The sequence below is a fragment of the Halichoeres trimaculatus genome, unplaced genomic scaffold, assembly GCF_033239565.1.
Source record: "Halichoeres trimaculatus isolate MK-OKI-2021-1 unplaced genomic scaffold, fHalTri1.1 fHalTri1_scaffold_23, whole genome shotgun sequence".
NCBI lineage: Eukaryota > Metazoa > Chordata > Actinopteri > Labriformes > Labridae > Halichoeres > Halichoeres trimaculatus.
This window is the reverse complement of record NW_027437201.1, coordinates 1,376,178-1,393,756: the sequence shown is the minus strand read 5'-3', so window position 1 is coordinate 1,393,756 and position 17,579 is coordinate 1,376,178. Positions and strand designations below refer to the sequence as shown.

Genomic DNA, 17,579 nt, shown 5'->3' with positions numbered 1-17,579 from the left:
TCTACAGTCCATGGTACCAACAATATTCAGACCACTAGAGTCCACTAGGCCTGTCACGATAACAAATTTTGCTAGACGATAATTTTCCGAAATATTATTGCCGATAAACGATATTATTGTCAATATTATTTTGATTTTTTTCCATTTTTTCATTGATGTAATTGTGATAAATGGGATAATAAAGTGAGTACACCATATCAAAAGCAAGAAACTTTAATTTCTTAAGAGTATTTAACTGTAATTAAAAGGTCAGGATCTTTTAAATAAAATAAATTAAACAAAAAATATAATAAATTTAACAAACAAGAAAGAGAAAAAAAATAAAATGAAAATGAAATGGACTCTTTTAGAAAAAAATACATGTCAATGAAAATAATTAATACTAATCAAAAACAATAAAACATAGACCCTGTCTCTAAAGAAAAAACAAAACTCCTAAAAAGAAAACCAACAATAAAAACTATAGCCTAAATAAAAGGGAGTTTATGCAGTTCCTGAATTGTTTGTAACATGTTCTTTTTCCCAGTCAATCCTCACAGTCTGTCAAACATTTTGAACATTTCTGGCTTTCAACCGTATTGAAGGGCTGCATTTCTTTGGCAATGTAGCTGTCTTTGAGCACCCACCATCTGCAATTTTATTTCTATTTATTTTGCAGACCAAAAGCCTCAGTAAGAGCGGATTGTCAAAGAACAAGGCTCTGCTGCACCTCCCCTTCTTCTTCTTCGTCGCCACTATTTTCAAACAAATGCGACATATCAGCTTGTTGGTGTTCATGAGCTCACACTTTGTTCATTCTGATAAAAAATAAAATATTCCCACACTGGGACTGTGGCAGGCGTCTTAAGAACCGTATTTTTGGTGCCATCACTAATATTAGCGTGTGTTTCCTCCTTACCCCTCATGACGCTCGCTTCAGCTCTCTCTGTGTGTACGCGCGAGCAGCCCCGTCTTCACCCCAAAGATCACATTTTTGACAGATGTTCACTCCGCTATAAATCTGCTAAATCCGCTAGAGAACCTATGCACCCCGATGTTGGGAAAGATAGACGTAGTGAGCCATCTTCTCATTCAGCCTCTTTGGTGGAAAGAGAGGAGGAAAACAAACATGCATGCACGTGTCAGTTTATCGAGACTGGCAAAGTTACCGAGGACGTTTTTATTTATCGTTCAATTAATAGATTTATTGATTATCGTGACAGGCCTAGAGTCCACCTTTCATTTCTCAGGGCTAACCAGAACATTGCTTTTTTTTTTTTTTACTCTAAACGGAGCCCAGCTCACGAATGCAGACTTGTCTGACTAACTGATGGCTTGTAGAGAGGCATAAATGATATAATGCAAAACAGTTATTGAGTTTTCCCCCTGCAGGCTGAGAGTAGGCGGGTAACAACAGGATGACGCAGAAACAGCTCATACTAATAAAACCAGGTCCTGGTGACAAAAAGAGAAAAATCTCTGCCTCCTACTTGTTCGTTTCCCAAACATCAGCCTGAGAGCACCTGGACCAGGATGAAGATGACTTCTCTCTAATTTCAGGTCCAGGAAAGCCTCTCTGACGCAAACCAGAGCTGACAGAAGGACTGATTTAACTTGTGTGTGTGTGTGTGTGTGTGTGTGTGTGTGTGTGTGTGTGTGTGTGTGTGTGTGTGTGTGTGCATGACTGATTGTGAGTAACAATAAGGAGCTGTGACTCCAGTTCCTGCTGCCTGTGTTCCTCCTGGAGTATATTAGCACTTCTCTCTGACACCTCGCAGTGTGTACAGCCGCTGGTGCTGTACGCCTCTGTACTGTAATGACGCCCCTGTGAAGCCATATCACAACATTATGTTTATGTCTCCCCTGAGCACTCTATATGCAAACTGTGCATGTGTGTGTGTGTGTGTGTGTGTGTGTGTGTGTGTGTGTGTTTGTGTGTGTGTGTGTGTGTGTCCAGGAGTGCATATTAAAGCTGTGAGCAGAGAGGACATTATGTCAGGTAAAAAATAACAATCAGAGTTGAAGTTATGAGTTTTCTTTGAAGGAGAGCAGCATGAAAAGAAACGATAAAGTGGGGGGGGGGGGTTGTACTGGAGGAGCTGATGTGACAGCTTTAATAACAAATGAAACCAAACAGCTGACAAAAGCAGAGATGAAAACCAGCCAACCATGTGCTCACCTCAGAGCACATAAGAGACATTTATTCACCTTGTAGTCCATCTGCTCGGAGCAGTTAAACACGTAGACCATGATGCCCAGCGCTCGGCCCAGGTCTTTGGTAGTCTCAGTCTTCCCGGTGCCTGCAGGTCCCGCTGGAGCCCCACTCATGATCAGGTGCAGAGACTGGGTCAGGGTGATGTAGCATCTAAATATAGACGTCAGACAAACACACAAAGAGGCTTCAGTGACGTGAGCCTGGCAGCTAGAAACAAAAACAGTCTCGACTGAGTCAGACAGATCTCATTTCTTCTCATTACTTCAAAACAAGAGGCACGACTGCAAAGCAACAAACCCTGAAATTTCACTCTGCATACTTTGACATCTTGGGTTTGGAATTGTGATGTTGCATCTTAAATTGTGTGTTTGGGATGAATTTAATAAAATAATAATAACTGCAGGTTTTGTGCAGACTTCAGAGATAGAGAATAACTCTACTGAGGGATATTTAAAGTCATAGTTGTGTTGCAAATGGAGCTGAGATGGTTGCAGACATGTATTATATTAAACAGACAAATATGGTGTTAGCTTAGTTTAGACCATCACACAGACACCCCACATAGTGAGACCTTGACACAGTGGCTGAAGGTTTGGCTTTTGGATCCATGTGTACTTCACTATTCTTCATGCATTTCCAGTCCGAACCCCTAGAAAGCATTCTCTAGGAAACATAGAGTTTCTCAAGGGTGCTACTTTGTTGACCTGCTAGAAGTTTAAGCCCTAAACCCCGCCCCTCCTTGTCCACAGACTGAACACAAGTCAAACTGTAAGATAAAAAAAAACAGGTCAGATTTCAACACTTTTTTTGTCACTAAAGTTACTTCTTCATTCAACTTTAGGTGCAAATTGCACCTTGAATTAGTAATATGATGCAATAAATAGAGGACGTGAACGTGACATCACGATTGACAGCTGTGTTGACCAGTGAGGCTATGAGGCTCCTGTAGGGCTTTGTGCAGAGAAGAGGAGGAACAGGGAGAGGAAACCTATCAAACACTAATGCTTCAAACACACCAGATACATCAACAGTTGGACTCTGTTTTGTTGTGTGTTGACTGCGTTTTTCAACTCATGCTAGCTGTGTGTTCAGTCCAACAAACTGTATGACTGACGGACAGCTGGAGTCAGACCCAGGAGTTCCTGCTCTTCCCACTCCATTGATAAGTCTCTCTTCATTCATGTTGGGCTGTAAAACCTCAAACCTGTTGACTCCTGGTCTGGCTCCACTCATTATGTCCATTTGTCATCTTTGTCAAGATAAATACAAACTGATTTTAACACAGTGTTTTATTTTGAAAGTCTATGGGAGTTTTTATGCAGTTTCCAGTCACAACTTCCTGTCCCACACCATCTTCCCTACACTGAATTTATGCATCACAGCTCTGCATCTGGCAATAATAGGATGGCTGCGTATTACCTGCAACATGACAGACCAGCAGAGCAGACAGACAGCAATGGATCACTGTGAGTTGCAGTGGCCTGGCGTGGGGATTTTTTTTTTGAGGAAGTGAGACAAAGCCTCAAATCTGTATGATTTTTAGGAAGTGTGGTACATAAAAGACTATGTTGCAGTTTGTATATCACTATTTCATGTGATGGAACGACCTGTTAGAGCGCTTAATTTACTTACTTTGAACACCGACACTCGTTTCACTCTCCCACCCTCACTCACTCATTCACACACATACATTGTCCTCTTGACTTGGCTTAAACATCGTATTAATTTACTCAACGGCCCACCTAAACGCACAACCGGCCGCTTCGTGCACGCTGCTAACGTGCTAACCTCCCTGATTTCATTCAGTGGCTTGATGATGACGATACTGTGATTTGATTGGTTTGAGGCCAAAGACAGGGTGGCTTCTCTTGACACAGTCTTGGCCAATCACAGGTGAGCAGTGTCATGATGGCGGCCTCATCTGATTGGTTAATCATTCTTTTTTTTTTTCACCAAGGGACGCCAACTCAGCTTGGCTTCCTTGCGGACAACAGTGTGCAGTATCGTATTTTCACCACTCATTCGCCACAGAACATTTATGAGGGCGCTGTTTTACACATTGTAAAATGCTCAATAAGTAGAGGAGAGAAATAAGGACGAGATGACAGTGACCAAACACAGAAGAATTATCCAAACTTTTAAGGAGTATTTTCATTAAATCACAGCTACAGGGAGAAAAAAGAGAGGAGGAATGGCTCCCTTTGGCCTCTGGGAGAAAACGCCACTGGTGAGTTGACAGACTGACTTGAAAGGAGACCTATCTGATCTGCTTGCTGTGATGTAGTGGAAACGGACTGCTGATGCATCTGGTGTATTTCAGCCCTAGCACAAGAGTCACTAAGCTTTACAGAACCAAGTTTCTGCTTTAAACACACACAAGAGTCTGCTCTGCTGTGGACTGGACACACTATTGACTGTACATAGAGTGGACAGTGTGGCTCTGCCTTTTACCAATTTATGGTTTGGAAGCCATAATATCCCTGTCATAGGCACAGCCATTGTGCAGCCAGAGTCTGTGCTGATGTCAGCTGTCAGTCATCATTAAACGTGACACAAACCTGGGTTTTTAGCCTGTGATAACTAAAGAGAAAGAAAAGAGGACTGGGACACAACACAGCCCAATAATATCTGAATATCCCCACATTTCTGCCGGGTGTATTAATTTTTCAAAGTTTAACCACAGTTCATCTGAAATGACTAGGGAGGCAGAGTTTTTGATTTATACTGCAGCCAGGCACTGGAGGGGGCAGTTTTTTTTTCAGTTTTTGTGGCGACCACATATTGAGTCAAGCGAGATGCTGTCCATTTTGCCTTTTTCTACAGTCTATTGGACACACCTGAGGAAAACAACACGCTTTAAAGATAAAGTAAAGGAATGTTGTGGCTTAAGGAAGGAGAGATACCACAGCTTCACGAGCTGATCCTTCTTGCACAGATTCTTGCTCCTGATGAGAAACAGGTCAGCTCTCATTGTGGCTTCAGGAGGATACAACTCCAGAGTCAATGTGCCCAACACATGCATGATTTTTTCGTACGACACTGACTGGCTTCAAAATGCATGAGCCCGGCCCTGCTCCACGGTTTATCAGTCTCTGACGTAATCCCTCAAAGGCATCATTTTAGAATAAAAACAAATGATTAAATAAGAGTCGGGAATGGCTCCAGTATCCACGTCCTCCCTGAAAATGATCCACTCTGACTTTAATAAACAAGCCAAGAAAAAGGTCTGATTTCTCCATCAGCATTAGAGATTCTGCACACAGCCGTCTGCAGCACAAAATGACAAACTCTGGGTTGACACACTCTCATAACCAGCTCTGACAATGTCTCACAGTCATCATACATAACCTCATTATATGATAATATAATCTGCTGCTGTGCTTTGATTATCACGCAGCCTGATTAGCGACTCCAGTGATTGCGTCTCCTGCAGGAACCTGTCAGGACTAACAAACAGTCTGCCAATCTGGTATCAATGAAAAGCAGCAGCATGGTCGAGGTGAGCTGATGGAGACAATCAGGGCTTTATCGATCGGGCCATGAACACAACGGTTTGCCTCCAGTATCAACAGAGCAATGATTTTAATGAGCTGCTGGTTAATAGATGATGTATGGAAGAGGGTAATATTGGAAAGCATAAAGAGAGACAGAAGCTGAGAGAAGACGAATGAGCCCATCTGTATACAGTGCATCATCCCGGTACGAGAGCCAGCACGCTTTATGGCTCTCCTCTGAAATACAGCCAAAAATCTCACAATCAGTCGTCTGGGGGCTGCATGAGGACGTCCTGCTCAGAATAACTAAAGCCAGATTAAAGACGAGGGAGAGAGCTAAACTGGGAGGCTGTGACAAGGTGACTTGTTTTATTACAGTGTTTTTAAAAGAAGTAGCTATACATCAGGCTGTCCGCCTGACTCATCCTCCCTCCATCCTCCTCTCTGCTCATCTGTCTGCGTGTGTGTGTGTGTGTGTGTGTGTAGGGTGAAATACTCCTGACATTCTGCATCACAGTGCAGCGTCACAGATCCTGCAGCACGTCTTGAACCATGCTAACATTGAGCCAATAGCAGACCTGCTGTTATAGATTAGTGAGCGTGATTCCTCCAGTCTTATGACTGTGCTGCAGAAGGTGAACCCAACAGACTGACTGTGAGCCAAACAAGCACAAACAGGCCGCTCCTCATTACCAATGTTTGCCCAGCAGCTGCACATGTTTAACTCCACGTTTCACACATCACTGCTGCCATTAACGTCACTTTAAAGGATCTGTGAGTCCAAACTCCAGGATCTGAAGACCATCAAACCGGTTTTAGGTGTTTGGTCAGAGTTTTCCCCTGAGACACACCAATGTAAGACTAGGGATGGGTATCCATCCTGTGAAGAATCAATCATAGATGGTTCGAGCCATCAACATCATTAGCCTTTGTCCTTAACGATTCCCTTGTTGATTTGTTACATAACGCCGGAGAGGCCGGGCCTAATGGCAGCATCATGTGACTAGGGATGGGTACCTTTCACATTTCAAATGATACGGTACCAATGGCCGGTACCTAGCAATCAGTACCAGTACTTAACAGTACCAAGTTTCGGTACTTTTTTGTGTTTTTGTGGTAAAAAATATCAATTTGTTTAATAATAGAGTATCAAAATACTTGGATTTAACATATTCATTCTTCATTATATAACCTTGCAATGCAGTGTTCATGATCAGCATGGAAAATCACCTACTCTTCCACTCCCTCACCTAAACATGGTACCTTTTGCTTTTATCTGAATCGGTACCCGGTACTTTTGACAGAATTCGGTCGGTACCTATACAAGTACCTAATTCGGTACCCATCTCTACATGTGACATGCCACACCTCTATCATGCTCATCAACCAGAGATGGAAGTGATGGAAAGCTTGGCTTCACTTTACTGAAGGGGATGCTAACAATGCTATGTACAACTTGTGGAATGCTGTAATACCATCATGAAACCAAGGTTGAGTTGTCCTGATAATTTATGAACTTAATAAAAAAAAAGATAACAGAAAATCTGTGAAACAAACTTTTTGTAGAGAGAAAACTCACGGGAGAAATTGATAAGAAAACTGATAATGGCACTGGTATCTAGGGCTGAACAATTTATCGTTTTCAGATCCAAATCGCAATTTTAGACAATACAATTTTGAGATCCCCAAAGCAGCAATTTTTTGCAACGCTCCTGACTGACTCAGGATCTGTTGTGTCAAGTATTATACACATTCTGTTTTACAAATTTGTAGACAATCTATATGTTAGAAGTGCTGGTAAGCAGGTCAACAACACAAAGCCTCTGTTTAGGAGTAGAAGTTGATGAAAACAGATTATTTATCATCACTATTGATGATTAAAAAATCGTGAATTGCAATATCTGCCAGAAAAATTAGATCTTTTCCTAAAATTGTTCAGCCCTACATGTGAATACCCCAAAGCTTGATTTGAAGAAAATCGTGAATCGAATTGAAATCACAATATCTGCCAGAAAAATCGCAATTCAATCTTTTCTTAAAATCGTTCAGCCCTACTGGTATCAATAAAATCTTTAGAGCCATCCCTGTGTAGGGCATGCAGCTAGTTTTCACTTCATGCATCCTGACTTCAATAACTCCACTCATTACCTGGCTGTGTTAAAAATGTGATTCTGATTGGTCAGACCTCTGAGACAAAGCTTATTTCACCTCTACCTGTTGACACTGTGGCTCATAATGCATTCTTATTATCTAATGTTGCTCTCTTAGTGTCGTTACATGATTTACAGCTCAAATGAATCTCTATTTTTCTCTCCCTAGTGTTTTATTAAGACCCTTGTTTCAGCCTCTGTCTGAGACCATGTCCACACCTGGCCGGGTATCTGTGAAATGTTTTCATACACTAAGGCCTGTCATTAAATCACAGTTTGACATCACTACAACAATGTTTACTGAAAACTACAGCCAAAGTGAAGATTTAGGAAAACCCTGGTTTCATGGTTTTGTGTATTTGCCAGGAAAATGAGTTATTGGTCCTCAAACGTCCAGGCTGAATGATGGGGTTCATTCCTAATAGCTGGCACTGATGGATTTGGCATGCTCTGAGCCACACTTATTGGAGGATTTGCCCAGTTAGAGCTGGTACACACTACAGGACAATGGGGCTGATTTTTGTCCTGATCTCCACCTTACGATCAAAATCTGATGTCTGCAAATGACATGGTGTGTGATTTTCCAGTGGTGTGGGGTGTGTTAAGAGTCATTTTGCTCTGAAGGTCTCTGATTGAGAGATCATAGATAATAAACATGTTTAACATTTGTGACTGGAAATCCTGTAGTGTGTGGAGCGCTCCGAGAGGAGCTGAGCAGGTACAGCGTGTAGTGTCACGTGCACTGGAGAAAAGCCAATCAAGACGCGAGCTGACTCAGCTGACTGACTGACTGAAGAGGAAGGAAAATATCTATCTGTAATACTTAAAACCACTTTACTCACCAAAACTTGCATTGTAATTCATGGAACCCCTATCCCCACCGTCTCCAAGACTTTTTCCAAAATGGTTTATCTTTTTTCTGGCTTTTTTTTCTTCAAAATTTTAGAGGCCAAAACAACCATCATTGATTTCCCTCCGCTTGCCCGTCATGTTTATTTATACCCAACTCACATTTTACCAGATTTGGAGTATTGAGCGTGTAGAAGCTGATCCTCTGCTGAAGGGTCCATTAGTGTGTGGTGTGCTACTGAGTGCACACCACACACTATAAGATTAGAGAGGAATCTTGTACCACGTTATTATCAAGTGTGTGCTCTCTGAATATGTGCAGGTTTGAAGAATCCTGGAGAGCATGCCAGCCTGAAGTGTGGACAAAAGCACTTTTACAAACAAATGAGGGGAGGTATTCGTTTTTGTAAATACCTGGACTGAAACGCTTTGTTGTCTCTTTAAGGCTCCCTGCACCACAAACCTCCTTCACTCTGATTGGACAGCCCTCTGGAGGCCTGCCATGGGCAGGACTAAGGGCAAACTCGTGTGTCACAAACTTGTCTGAAGATCCTTGTGTAATGAACTCATCATTTCAGCAAGTCTCAAGAAGATCTGGAGCTCTCTTTTAGAGCAGAGCGTTTTGATCAGCTCAGACAGACTCAGGGATTTCTACAAATATGAATACTATGTAGAGGTTTAAAAATCTGCACACGCTCAGTCTGAACATCCAACTTTGTGGCTTCAGATCCATGTTTAAAATGCAGGATAGCAGAATTATCTGTCTTTTCTGCCTTAAGGAATATTTTGGTTTCATTTAATCTTTTTGAGTAAGTGACCCTGTAAAATGCCTCAGGATTAACTGGAACAAAAAGAGTAACACACTGTAAACAGGCCTTTTATCCCGGGCTGCTGTGAGGTTTAATCATCAGGTTTCCATCTGACAGGATCCAGATGTCCTCCTCTCTCAGCGGCTCTTTGCTAAAGAAAGTGTTTGAACAGTATCATGCAGAAAACAGGTTGGAGCTGTTTTCTCAAGTTGTGGATTGAGAGCTTGACACCTGGCCCCCTGGTCCCCGCTCCATTGTTAGACAGAAAGCTGTGTGAGTCCCTGTGTGAGTCCCTGTGTGAGTGGCTGCGTGGCACAGGGAGGGCATGCACCATATGGTGAAGTCCTGCCACGCAGCCGCTGATCCGCCCATCAAAGCTCATTGTTTCTGTTTGTTCAGGCTTCAAAGGGAATACTGGTCAGTGTGAACACCACACAGTCACACGCTGCGCTTTGCCAAAGGGCTCTGAGAGGCAGGTATTCATCTCTGTGTGCTGAAAACTTTATCAGGAATCCTGCAGAAACATGTGCATGTGGACAAACAAGCTGCTGGCGCGGCGCCTGAGCTGAGTTCTTCTAAAAGGTTTCGCTCGAGGTGGGTGTGCATAATGATTCAAATGCAGATCATTAGAATGCGTCAGATGGTTATTATTAGATAAGAAGCTGCTCTCTTCTACTCAGTCCTCCAAAAACAGGAAAAAGACCAGTTTTCATCAGCAGAAGTGGGTTTCTGAAAACGTTCTCATAATGGATTTTGAATGGGCTTCAGGCAAACTGGAATATTTGATTATAAAAGCCCTCGACTTGACTCGATGTGAGATATTTATGCTTTTTCACTTAACCTCCTTTAAAGAGTGGAGGGTTTGCAGCCTTTGGGCAATTGACCGTTCCCTAAACCCCTTCCTCAAACAGCCACTGTCCAATCATAGCATAACAGCCATAACAGAGCACAGCAGGCCTGTCAGGTTCTCCACAGGCTGAGGCTGTGTGCAGGGGACTGTGGAGGGAGAGATACTCAGAATTTAATGAGTTTGGGGGCTGCTGTCTTTTTTTAGTCTTTCCCAAACCAAAAACATAACAGCCAGAGTCTTAGACAGCTGAGGAACTGAATTATCTGCTCTCAGATTGGATTTAATCATGAGGCGTGACGCGGAAACGAGTTCACGTAATGAACCACTCTAAAGCTGACTGAGTTCATACTGTGGTCTCCAAAATTTCACACAGGTCTCCTCATAGACATCTATCCTACTTGATCCTATGCTTTCTCAGTTCAGGGTTCAGGTTTTTGGAGCAGCAATAAATCAAGTTTCTGTTTGCAGCGAGATCAGCTTCATGCTCACTCATTGAGAAGCGATACGAGCAGCAGATCACGTCCTCATACCTGTCTGTCAGAGGAGTGATGACCAGCCGTGGTGTGTTCCCCAGGTACTCGTACGAGTAGAGAAACTGAGCGTCACAGATGTTGGCGAAACAATGCTTCTGCTTCTCGTCCCAGCGGTGTCTGAGCTGTGAGAGCCACACAAAGGCCTGAGAGTTCTCCACCTGAGAGGGAACGCAGAGAGAAAGAGAGTCAGGCCTGAGGAGGGAACAGAATCTATCTCCAGCCTCTAATTATGCTAATAACACAGCACACATGAATATCTCAAGTGCATTACTCACAGGTAATGGCTTCTGGAATAATAATCACAATAATAATACAGCTCCAAACCCACAGTCTGCATCAACATGTATAAATTTCAGCCTCACCTTCTGAGCGATCATCTTAGCCACCACATCTCTGGCGTGGACATCAATGGTGCAGATGGTCATGACTTTCTGCCGGTCTCCAGGTGTCAGCTGACCAACCAGCATCGAGATCAGCGTGTTGAGCTGGGACACCTGCTTCTTGTAGTACTCCTTCATGGAGTTGTCGTAGCCTTCTTCCAGGCGCGCGAATGCCATGTCAACATCTGATGTCCACCAGATCTGAGTGCAGGTCAGAGCCACCTGGATTCAGTCCACGAAGAGAAGGAGAACAAAGATGTGGCTCCGTTTTAATGTACTTGGGGTTTGACGTTGAAAAAAAAAAAATATATATATATATGCTCATTTGGCACACAGCCGCTTGTTAAACACGAAGCAAATGTTTGGGCTGAGATTCAAAGTTTACGTCTGTTGGCTGTCTTTGCTCGCTGGCCGCTGTGCAAAGTGAGACAGAAATAAGATTACTAAGAAAGTCAGGTGCAGGATATCTTGAATGTCCCACCATGGATCTGACAGCCAGCATGCATGATTAAACACTCACACTGATGAAGAGGTGGCAAGAAAAGAGGAAGAATAGTGGAATCATCATTTTAAACACCAAAAGCTGCTGTGACGGACTGCATTCTTTGGTGAATAAAGTCCTGACCAAAGCAGAAATTGGTGTGTGTGTGTGTGTGTGTGTGTGTGTGTGTGTGTGTGTGTGTGTGTGTGTGTGTGTGTGTGTGTGTGTGTGTGTGTGTGTGTGTGTGTAAGTGTGTGTGTGTGTGTGTGTGTGTGTGTGTGTGTGTGTGTGCGTGTGTGTGTGGAGTTGTGTGGACACCGCTGAAATCTTTCTGCTCATCACTAGCTAATTTCAAAATCTGCCCCCCCTCCCCAGTTGCACAAAAACGGGCAAATTTCTGTGTAACTAGGTAAAAAATGAGAATCAAAGGACAGTTTTAACACACAGGGAAAGTTTTATGCAGCTGGTTTTGTTGCATGCCCTCTGTCTCAAAACATATGAGCTGTTACAGCCTGCGGTCATTGTCTTCAGGTGATATCTGCAAGTATACTGCAAAAACTGAAATCTTATCAAGTGTTTTTGTCTTATTTTCAGTAGAAAATGTCTCTTTAGACTTAATGAGCCACATTCAACTGATCAGTCAAGAAAAATGTCTTTTTTCAAGTTATTTAAAGACAAAACAAGTAGTGCTGTCAGTCGATTAAAAAAATTAATCTAATTAATTACAGGATTTGTAATTAATTCATCTAATTAATGGCATTTTAATCTCATATCTGCTTAAGGTCCCAAAATAAAGACTTTGAATTCCAGGACATTAAAATTACATTAAAAGACATTTAAAAATAAGGTGGGAATATAAACAACACATTTTAAGGTACCCTGAGGCATAAGAACAAATGAAAAAAGTGTTATGGTTCTATCTTTACAAAATCTACACAGTCCTGCACCTAAGGTAAGCTGATTTGATTTTTAGGACGGTTTTTGCTTCTGTCACATTTTACTCACTGTGGACTCAACTGTCACTGCATATATGCATATGCAATATGAACTTCTATACTTCTATGAGGTCAGGAGAACCAGGGCTAAAGGCTAAAAACTGTGAGGAACTATGTACAAAACACTTTATTCAAGTCTTGGATCAAAGAAAAGTGAAGTACTCTCAGTTTAACATGCTCTGAACACACAAACTGTTGTCATTGGTGCAGAGCAGCCCCAAGCTGAAACATGACACCTGGAAGATGGAAGGAAATTTTCAAAGAATTCTTTATATTTAAATACAGGACCTTTTTCGATCATTCAGGGCTTGTTTGATGCAGTAGAGAGTGTAAAATGACCTGTTTTTTACAGAGTTGAGCAAACGGTTGATTTTCTGTAGATTTTCAAAAAGGACGTGCGAATAAACGAGATGTCGACGGCAGTCCCCTTAACAGCGCTCTCTCTTCCCCCCGGTTCAAAGCATGTTGCTAGGTGTGATACATTCAGGGACCGTCGGAAATCTGAAAATCTGACGAGAACACCACTTTTTTCATGTAGGACAAACGGTTTGTAAATGCTAGACATTTGAAAATAAGTGCGTCTTTGAACGCCTCGCGGGTTTGGGATCCAGATTAATCTGCGTTAATTTTTATGACGCGTTAATTTCTGGTGTAATTAATTAATCTAATTAAAGCGTTGAAATGACAGCCCTAAAAACAAGGTCTGAATTGCTGTAACAAGTAAAGCCATCTGCCAATGGAACAAGATAAAAGTTACTTGTGTTAAGCCATTATTCTGGTTTCAGGTAAATTTTTCTGGCAGATTTTTTTTTTTAATTTTACAAACAATTCTGACCTTATTTTGTCTTTAAACAATTTGAAACAAGACATTTTTCTGGACTGATAAGTTGAATGTGGCTCACATCAAGTATTAGACATTTTTTACTTAAAAGAAGGCAAAAACACTTGGTAAGATTTCAGTTTTTCACAGTGTATCTCCAAACTGTACAAATGTTTGTTTTTGTGCTGAAATCATAAGCAAAGGGTGGAAACACACATCTGCTGGATTCCCTGAAACACATAACTGTTAGTTCCTTAGAAAACTAGAACCCAAAAATGAAACATCAGCTCCTTGTAAAGCAGAAAAAGTGAAAGGATTTGTTTCAAAAGTCCGAATTTGAGGCTGAATCTGGAGCTCAGAATCACTCTAACATTTTAAATTGGGATGAAACTGTTTTTGGGTTGAACGGGAGACTTTAAACGCACTGTGGCTGAAATCGGTGATATCATGTCTTTTCTAAGCTCAGTGATCTCAGACACACCACCTCCGATCTGCTCCTCTGAGCTCTCCTTCACCTGCAGAGACTGTCTGGAGGGCAGAAACCAGGACCAGTCCAGGACCTGACTACCAAATGAGCCGCTGCCTGGATAAACAGCCGCTGAATACACACACAGAGTGAACACACACATTTGCACACAGCTGGTTTCTTATTAAATGTGGCCTTCAGCAGCAACATTCTTACACTGTTGACTTCAGTAATGATTCATGTTCTCTCCATAAATAATTAATCGGCAGTCAATGAAAAAATAGTACCCTGAATTTGGAAGAGGCTCACCTTGACTCTGTTGCTCACAGAAATAACTAAAGAGTGATTCAGCGCTCTGTAATTTGTTTTACCTAGGCTATAATTAAGTAAACACTTCTGATGGAGTTGATTTCAGAATTCCTCTCATGTCTGGATCCGTTTCAGAGACTGATGCTCCCTCAGGGTGGATTTATTCAGCCTCGCGGCACATTAGATGAACGCTCCAGGATTTCTTTATGACTTTGGTCCAATTTTTACATTAATCTGGGATTGAATATTGAACCAAAACGTTTTGGAATAGCTGTGGTATATTTACTCAGTGTGCTGCAGTGAAACTGACTGTCATGGCTCTAACATAGTTAGATAGACTGAGACAGATAGTAAAACTGATAATATCAGTCTCAAAATTCTGAATAATATAAATCAAAACATATACCTGCTTTTCAGAGCAAAACCTTTTCTCCTCTCTGCAGTGTGTGTGAGCACTGTGCATGCACAGCTTTGACTGCTGATTGGCTGTTACCTGAGCCATGGCTTTGCATGTAAACAGTCAGATGGTACTGTAGGTGTGACAATGCCTAAATAACAGTGGTAAATAGTTTCTCACTGGCCGATGGATTAAAAAAAGGCAGATGTCGATATGCCTCAAAATGCCCAATGTCTGCGCAGATTATCAGCCAGGTTAACTGGTCTATTCCTAAACATACTCCTCTGGTTCATACGATCAAAGTGAGTACATTCAAAATTCAGACACCACCATGACCTTTGATAGAAATAGGACAGTTTTGGTGTGCTGTTACGGCCTGCAACAATCAGGTCACACGTCCCATGAGGTCACCCTTTAAGCAGTCCGTCCAGGTTAAAATCCCAAAATAAGAAAATGAATGACTTAAAGGTCTTAATTAGAAATGCTGACATCTAGTTTTGCTCTTACCTGAATCCTTCTTGATCTAGATTGTGATTGGCTGGTTGCAGCAGCAGCATTTGCACCTTGTCAAATAGTACAAACCAGAAACCAGGATAACGTTTCTCCATTAAAACAAATATCTGCTCTGCAGGCAGAAAACATCTTATCATTATCCAAAACACTCCCCTGCTATAGTGCTGTTCATAACACTCAGTGTGTCCATGCATTAGTGAGTGTGTGTGTGTGTGTGTGTGGAGCAGGTGTGTTAGTGCTGACGATCCATCAGCAGCCAGGTGAGGCTCTGACCGTCTGAGTGAGGTGAGTCAAACCTACACACACCCCGCTGAGTGTGTTTACCTGAGCCGGGTAATCAAACAGCCACTGATCCCTGGGCTTTTCCTCATAGGCTATCACCGCCTCGGCCATCTCGTGTCGCACTGTGGACCGCATGGAGTCCAGGACCCGGTTCAGCCACACCTCCACCTTCAGAGTAACAGAGACAGAGCAGTGACGATAAATGCAGGGGACATTAAAATGTGCTTCACGTGAGCACCGACGGGCTCTTATCAATGGACCCAAATGAGGTCATTAATAAGCATTAGAGTGGAAGTGGAGTCATGCAAATACTACGGGACGTAATGGAAAATTAATGGATTTATGAGCTTTGATATGCAAAACCCCAGGGGCAACCACAGACTCCATTTCATTTGTCTCCTTTATTGAGATGTCTACATTTGATATATGTTTTCCTCTCTTATATAAAAGGGCAGGTGAGTGAATTTCTTTATCTGTTCCATTCATCAAGTCTTAGTGAGACTGTCAGCAGCGAGTCTAATGAAGATTATAAATGTCTTTAGCATTTATCTCATCAAAGGGAGCTGGCACAGGCACATTTTACATATCCTACATTTTCCAGACTCAGATATCCAAGTTTCTTTGTGCTGGTTAACCCTCTGGTTAATCAGCCTGCATGAGGATATTTTTTCTGCAGAAATTCAGTTTGTTTTTTATTACATTTTTTTATATTTTAGAGAGCAGAACAGTGGCAATGGATTAAAAAACTAATTAATTTTCCACCTCTCCTTTTGTTCTTAGAAAAGTTTTTATCCTGCTTGAAATTTGTTCTCCATTTTACAGTTGTACACCTGATTATCTGCTGGATTAAATCAGTAATTTAACTGTTTAATTTATTCAAAACTGAATGGCTTTTGAAAGTGCAAAGTCTTTTCTTAATGTACCAGTGTTTACAAGCTGATTGGTGGCTGCACCTTTTCCTTTACTACTACAGAAATAAATGAGAAAAAAAAGAAATTCTGTCACGTTATGAGAAGGAAGAGGTTATTTTATACGGCTTGTATTTTTCTATTCCAGGGTGAAATGTTCTCCTGGGTTCTGTGTGGTGTGTTTTACCTGGCCGGTGCAGTCACAGGTCTGGTCGAAGGGGACGTACTCCTCCTCTTTGCTGTACATGCCCAGACCCAGCTTTGAAGGATTCCCCTCTTCCTCTTCTTCAAACCTCATCTTAGCCATGTTGTCAAACAGCTTAGACAGATGCTTCTGGACCTGAGCAAACAAACACACACCCTCATTAACACCCAGCCCGCAGTGTGACCGGGCTTTGCTCAGCCACTGTGCAAATAAATAACAATTCATTACAGTTTTTCTGAATCATTTATAGGAGGGCAGGACCCGTGTTCTGCAGCTAACTTCCTCTTAGGGAGATTTAGTGGCAAGTTCTGCTTAACTGTGATTTATTTCTGCAAGGTGGGAATGCATAAGACAATGCCTTGATGATGGAGGCCAAAACCATAAGCAACAGTGCCCCTGTGTGGACACTAAGGGTACTGCAGGAGTGCACATCTTCAGAGCTTTATGATGCAATTTAAAAAAAAATGGTTCAGAGCAACTTCAGAAAAGTTTCAGACATGGTGCAGAAAGCTTTAGCGAGCTGTGTGAACAGACTGAAGCATTAAATGATCACACCCCTCAGGCAAAAATTAGAGCAGACACCTGGTGTGGGTTGGTCCCATTAGACAGGATGTCCAACAGATCAGCAGAAGAGATGAAGTAAAACCTGGGGAAGGCCAGGCGCTTGGTGTCCAGATACTCTGCCAGAGCTTTTTCACACAGAGCCAGCCTGCAGAGAAACACACAGGCAGTCAAATCCCCCGAGAAGAGCCCCGATGAAGCACTACAGGAGAAGAAACAGAGAGACCCCTCACCTGCTCTGGATGTCCTCCAGTTTACCAAACAGGCCTGGTTTATTCGTGGCCTCCACCACGTTGGGTGTCTGATGCATGGCATTTGCCAGCTCTTTGAAATCAGCATCAATCCCCTCGAAGCGCCTGGAGTCCTGCGGAGGATTTCACGAG

At 42.2% G+C, this 17,579-nt stretch overlaps 1 protein-coding gene across 1 annotated transcript in view; it reads right to left on the bottom strand.

Annotated features, from left to right (window-relative positions):
- Nucleotides 1-17,579, bottom strand: part of dnah9 (dynein, axonemal, heavy chain 9) — a 187,644-nt gene that overhangs the window by 123,952 nt on the left and 46,113 nt on the right. Inside the window, exons 27-33 of the mRNA XM_074663038.1 lie at nt 17,430-17,560; nt 17,218-17,344; nt 16,618-16,770; nt 15,565-15,690; nt 11,242-11,481; nt 10,877-11,037; nt 2,188-2,344 (exon numbers count right to left, since the gene is read on the bottom strand). Of these exons, the coding sequence (XP_074519139.1) occupies nt 2,188-2,344; nt 10,877-11,037; nt 11,242-11,481; nt 15,565-15,690; nt 16,618-16,770; nt 17,218-17,344; nt 17,430-17,560 (1,095 nt within the window). The remainder of the gene's footprint in view (nt 1-2,187; nt 2,345-10,876; nt 11,038-11,241; nt 11,482-15,564; nt 15,691-16,617; nt 16,771-17,217; nt 17,345-17,429; nt 17,561-17,579) is intronic.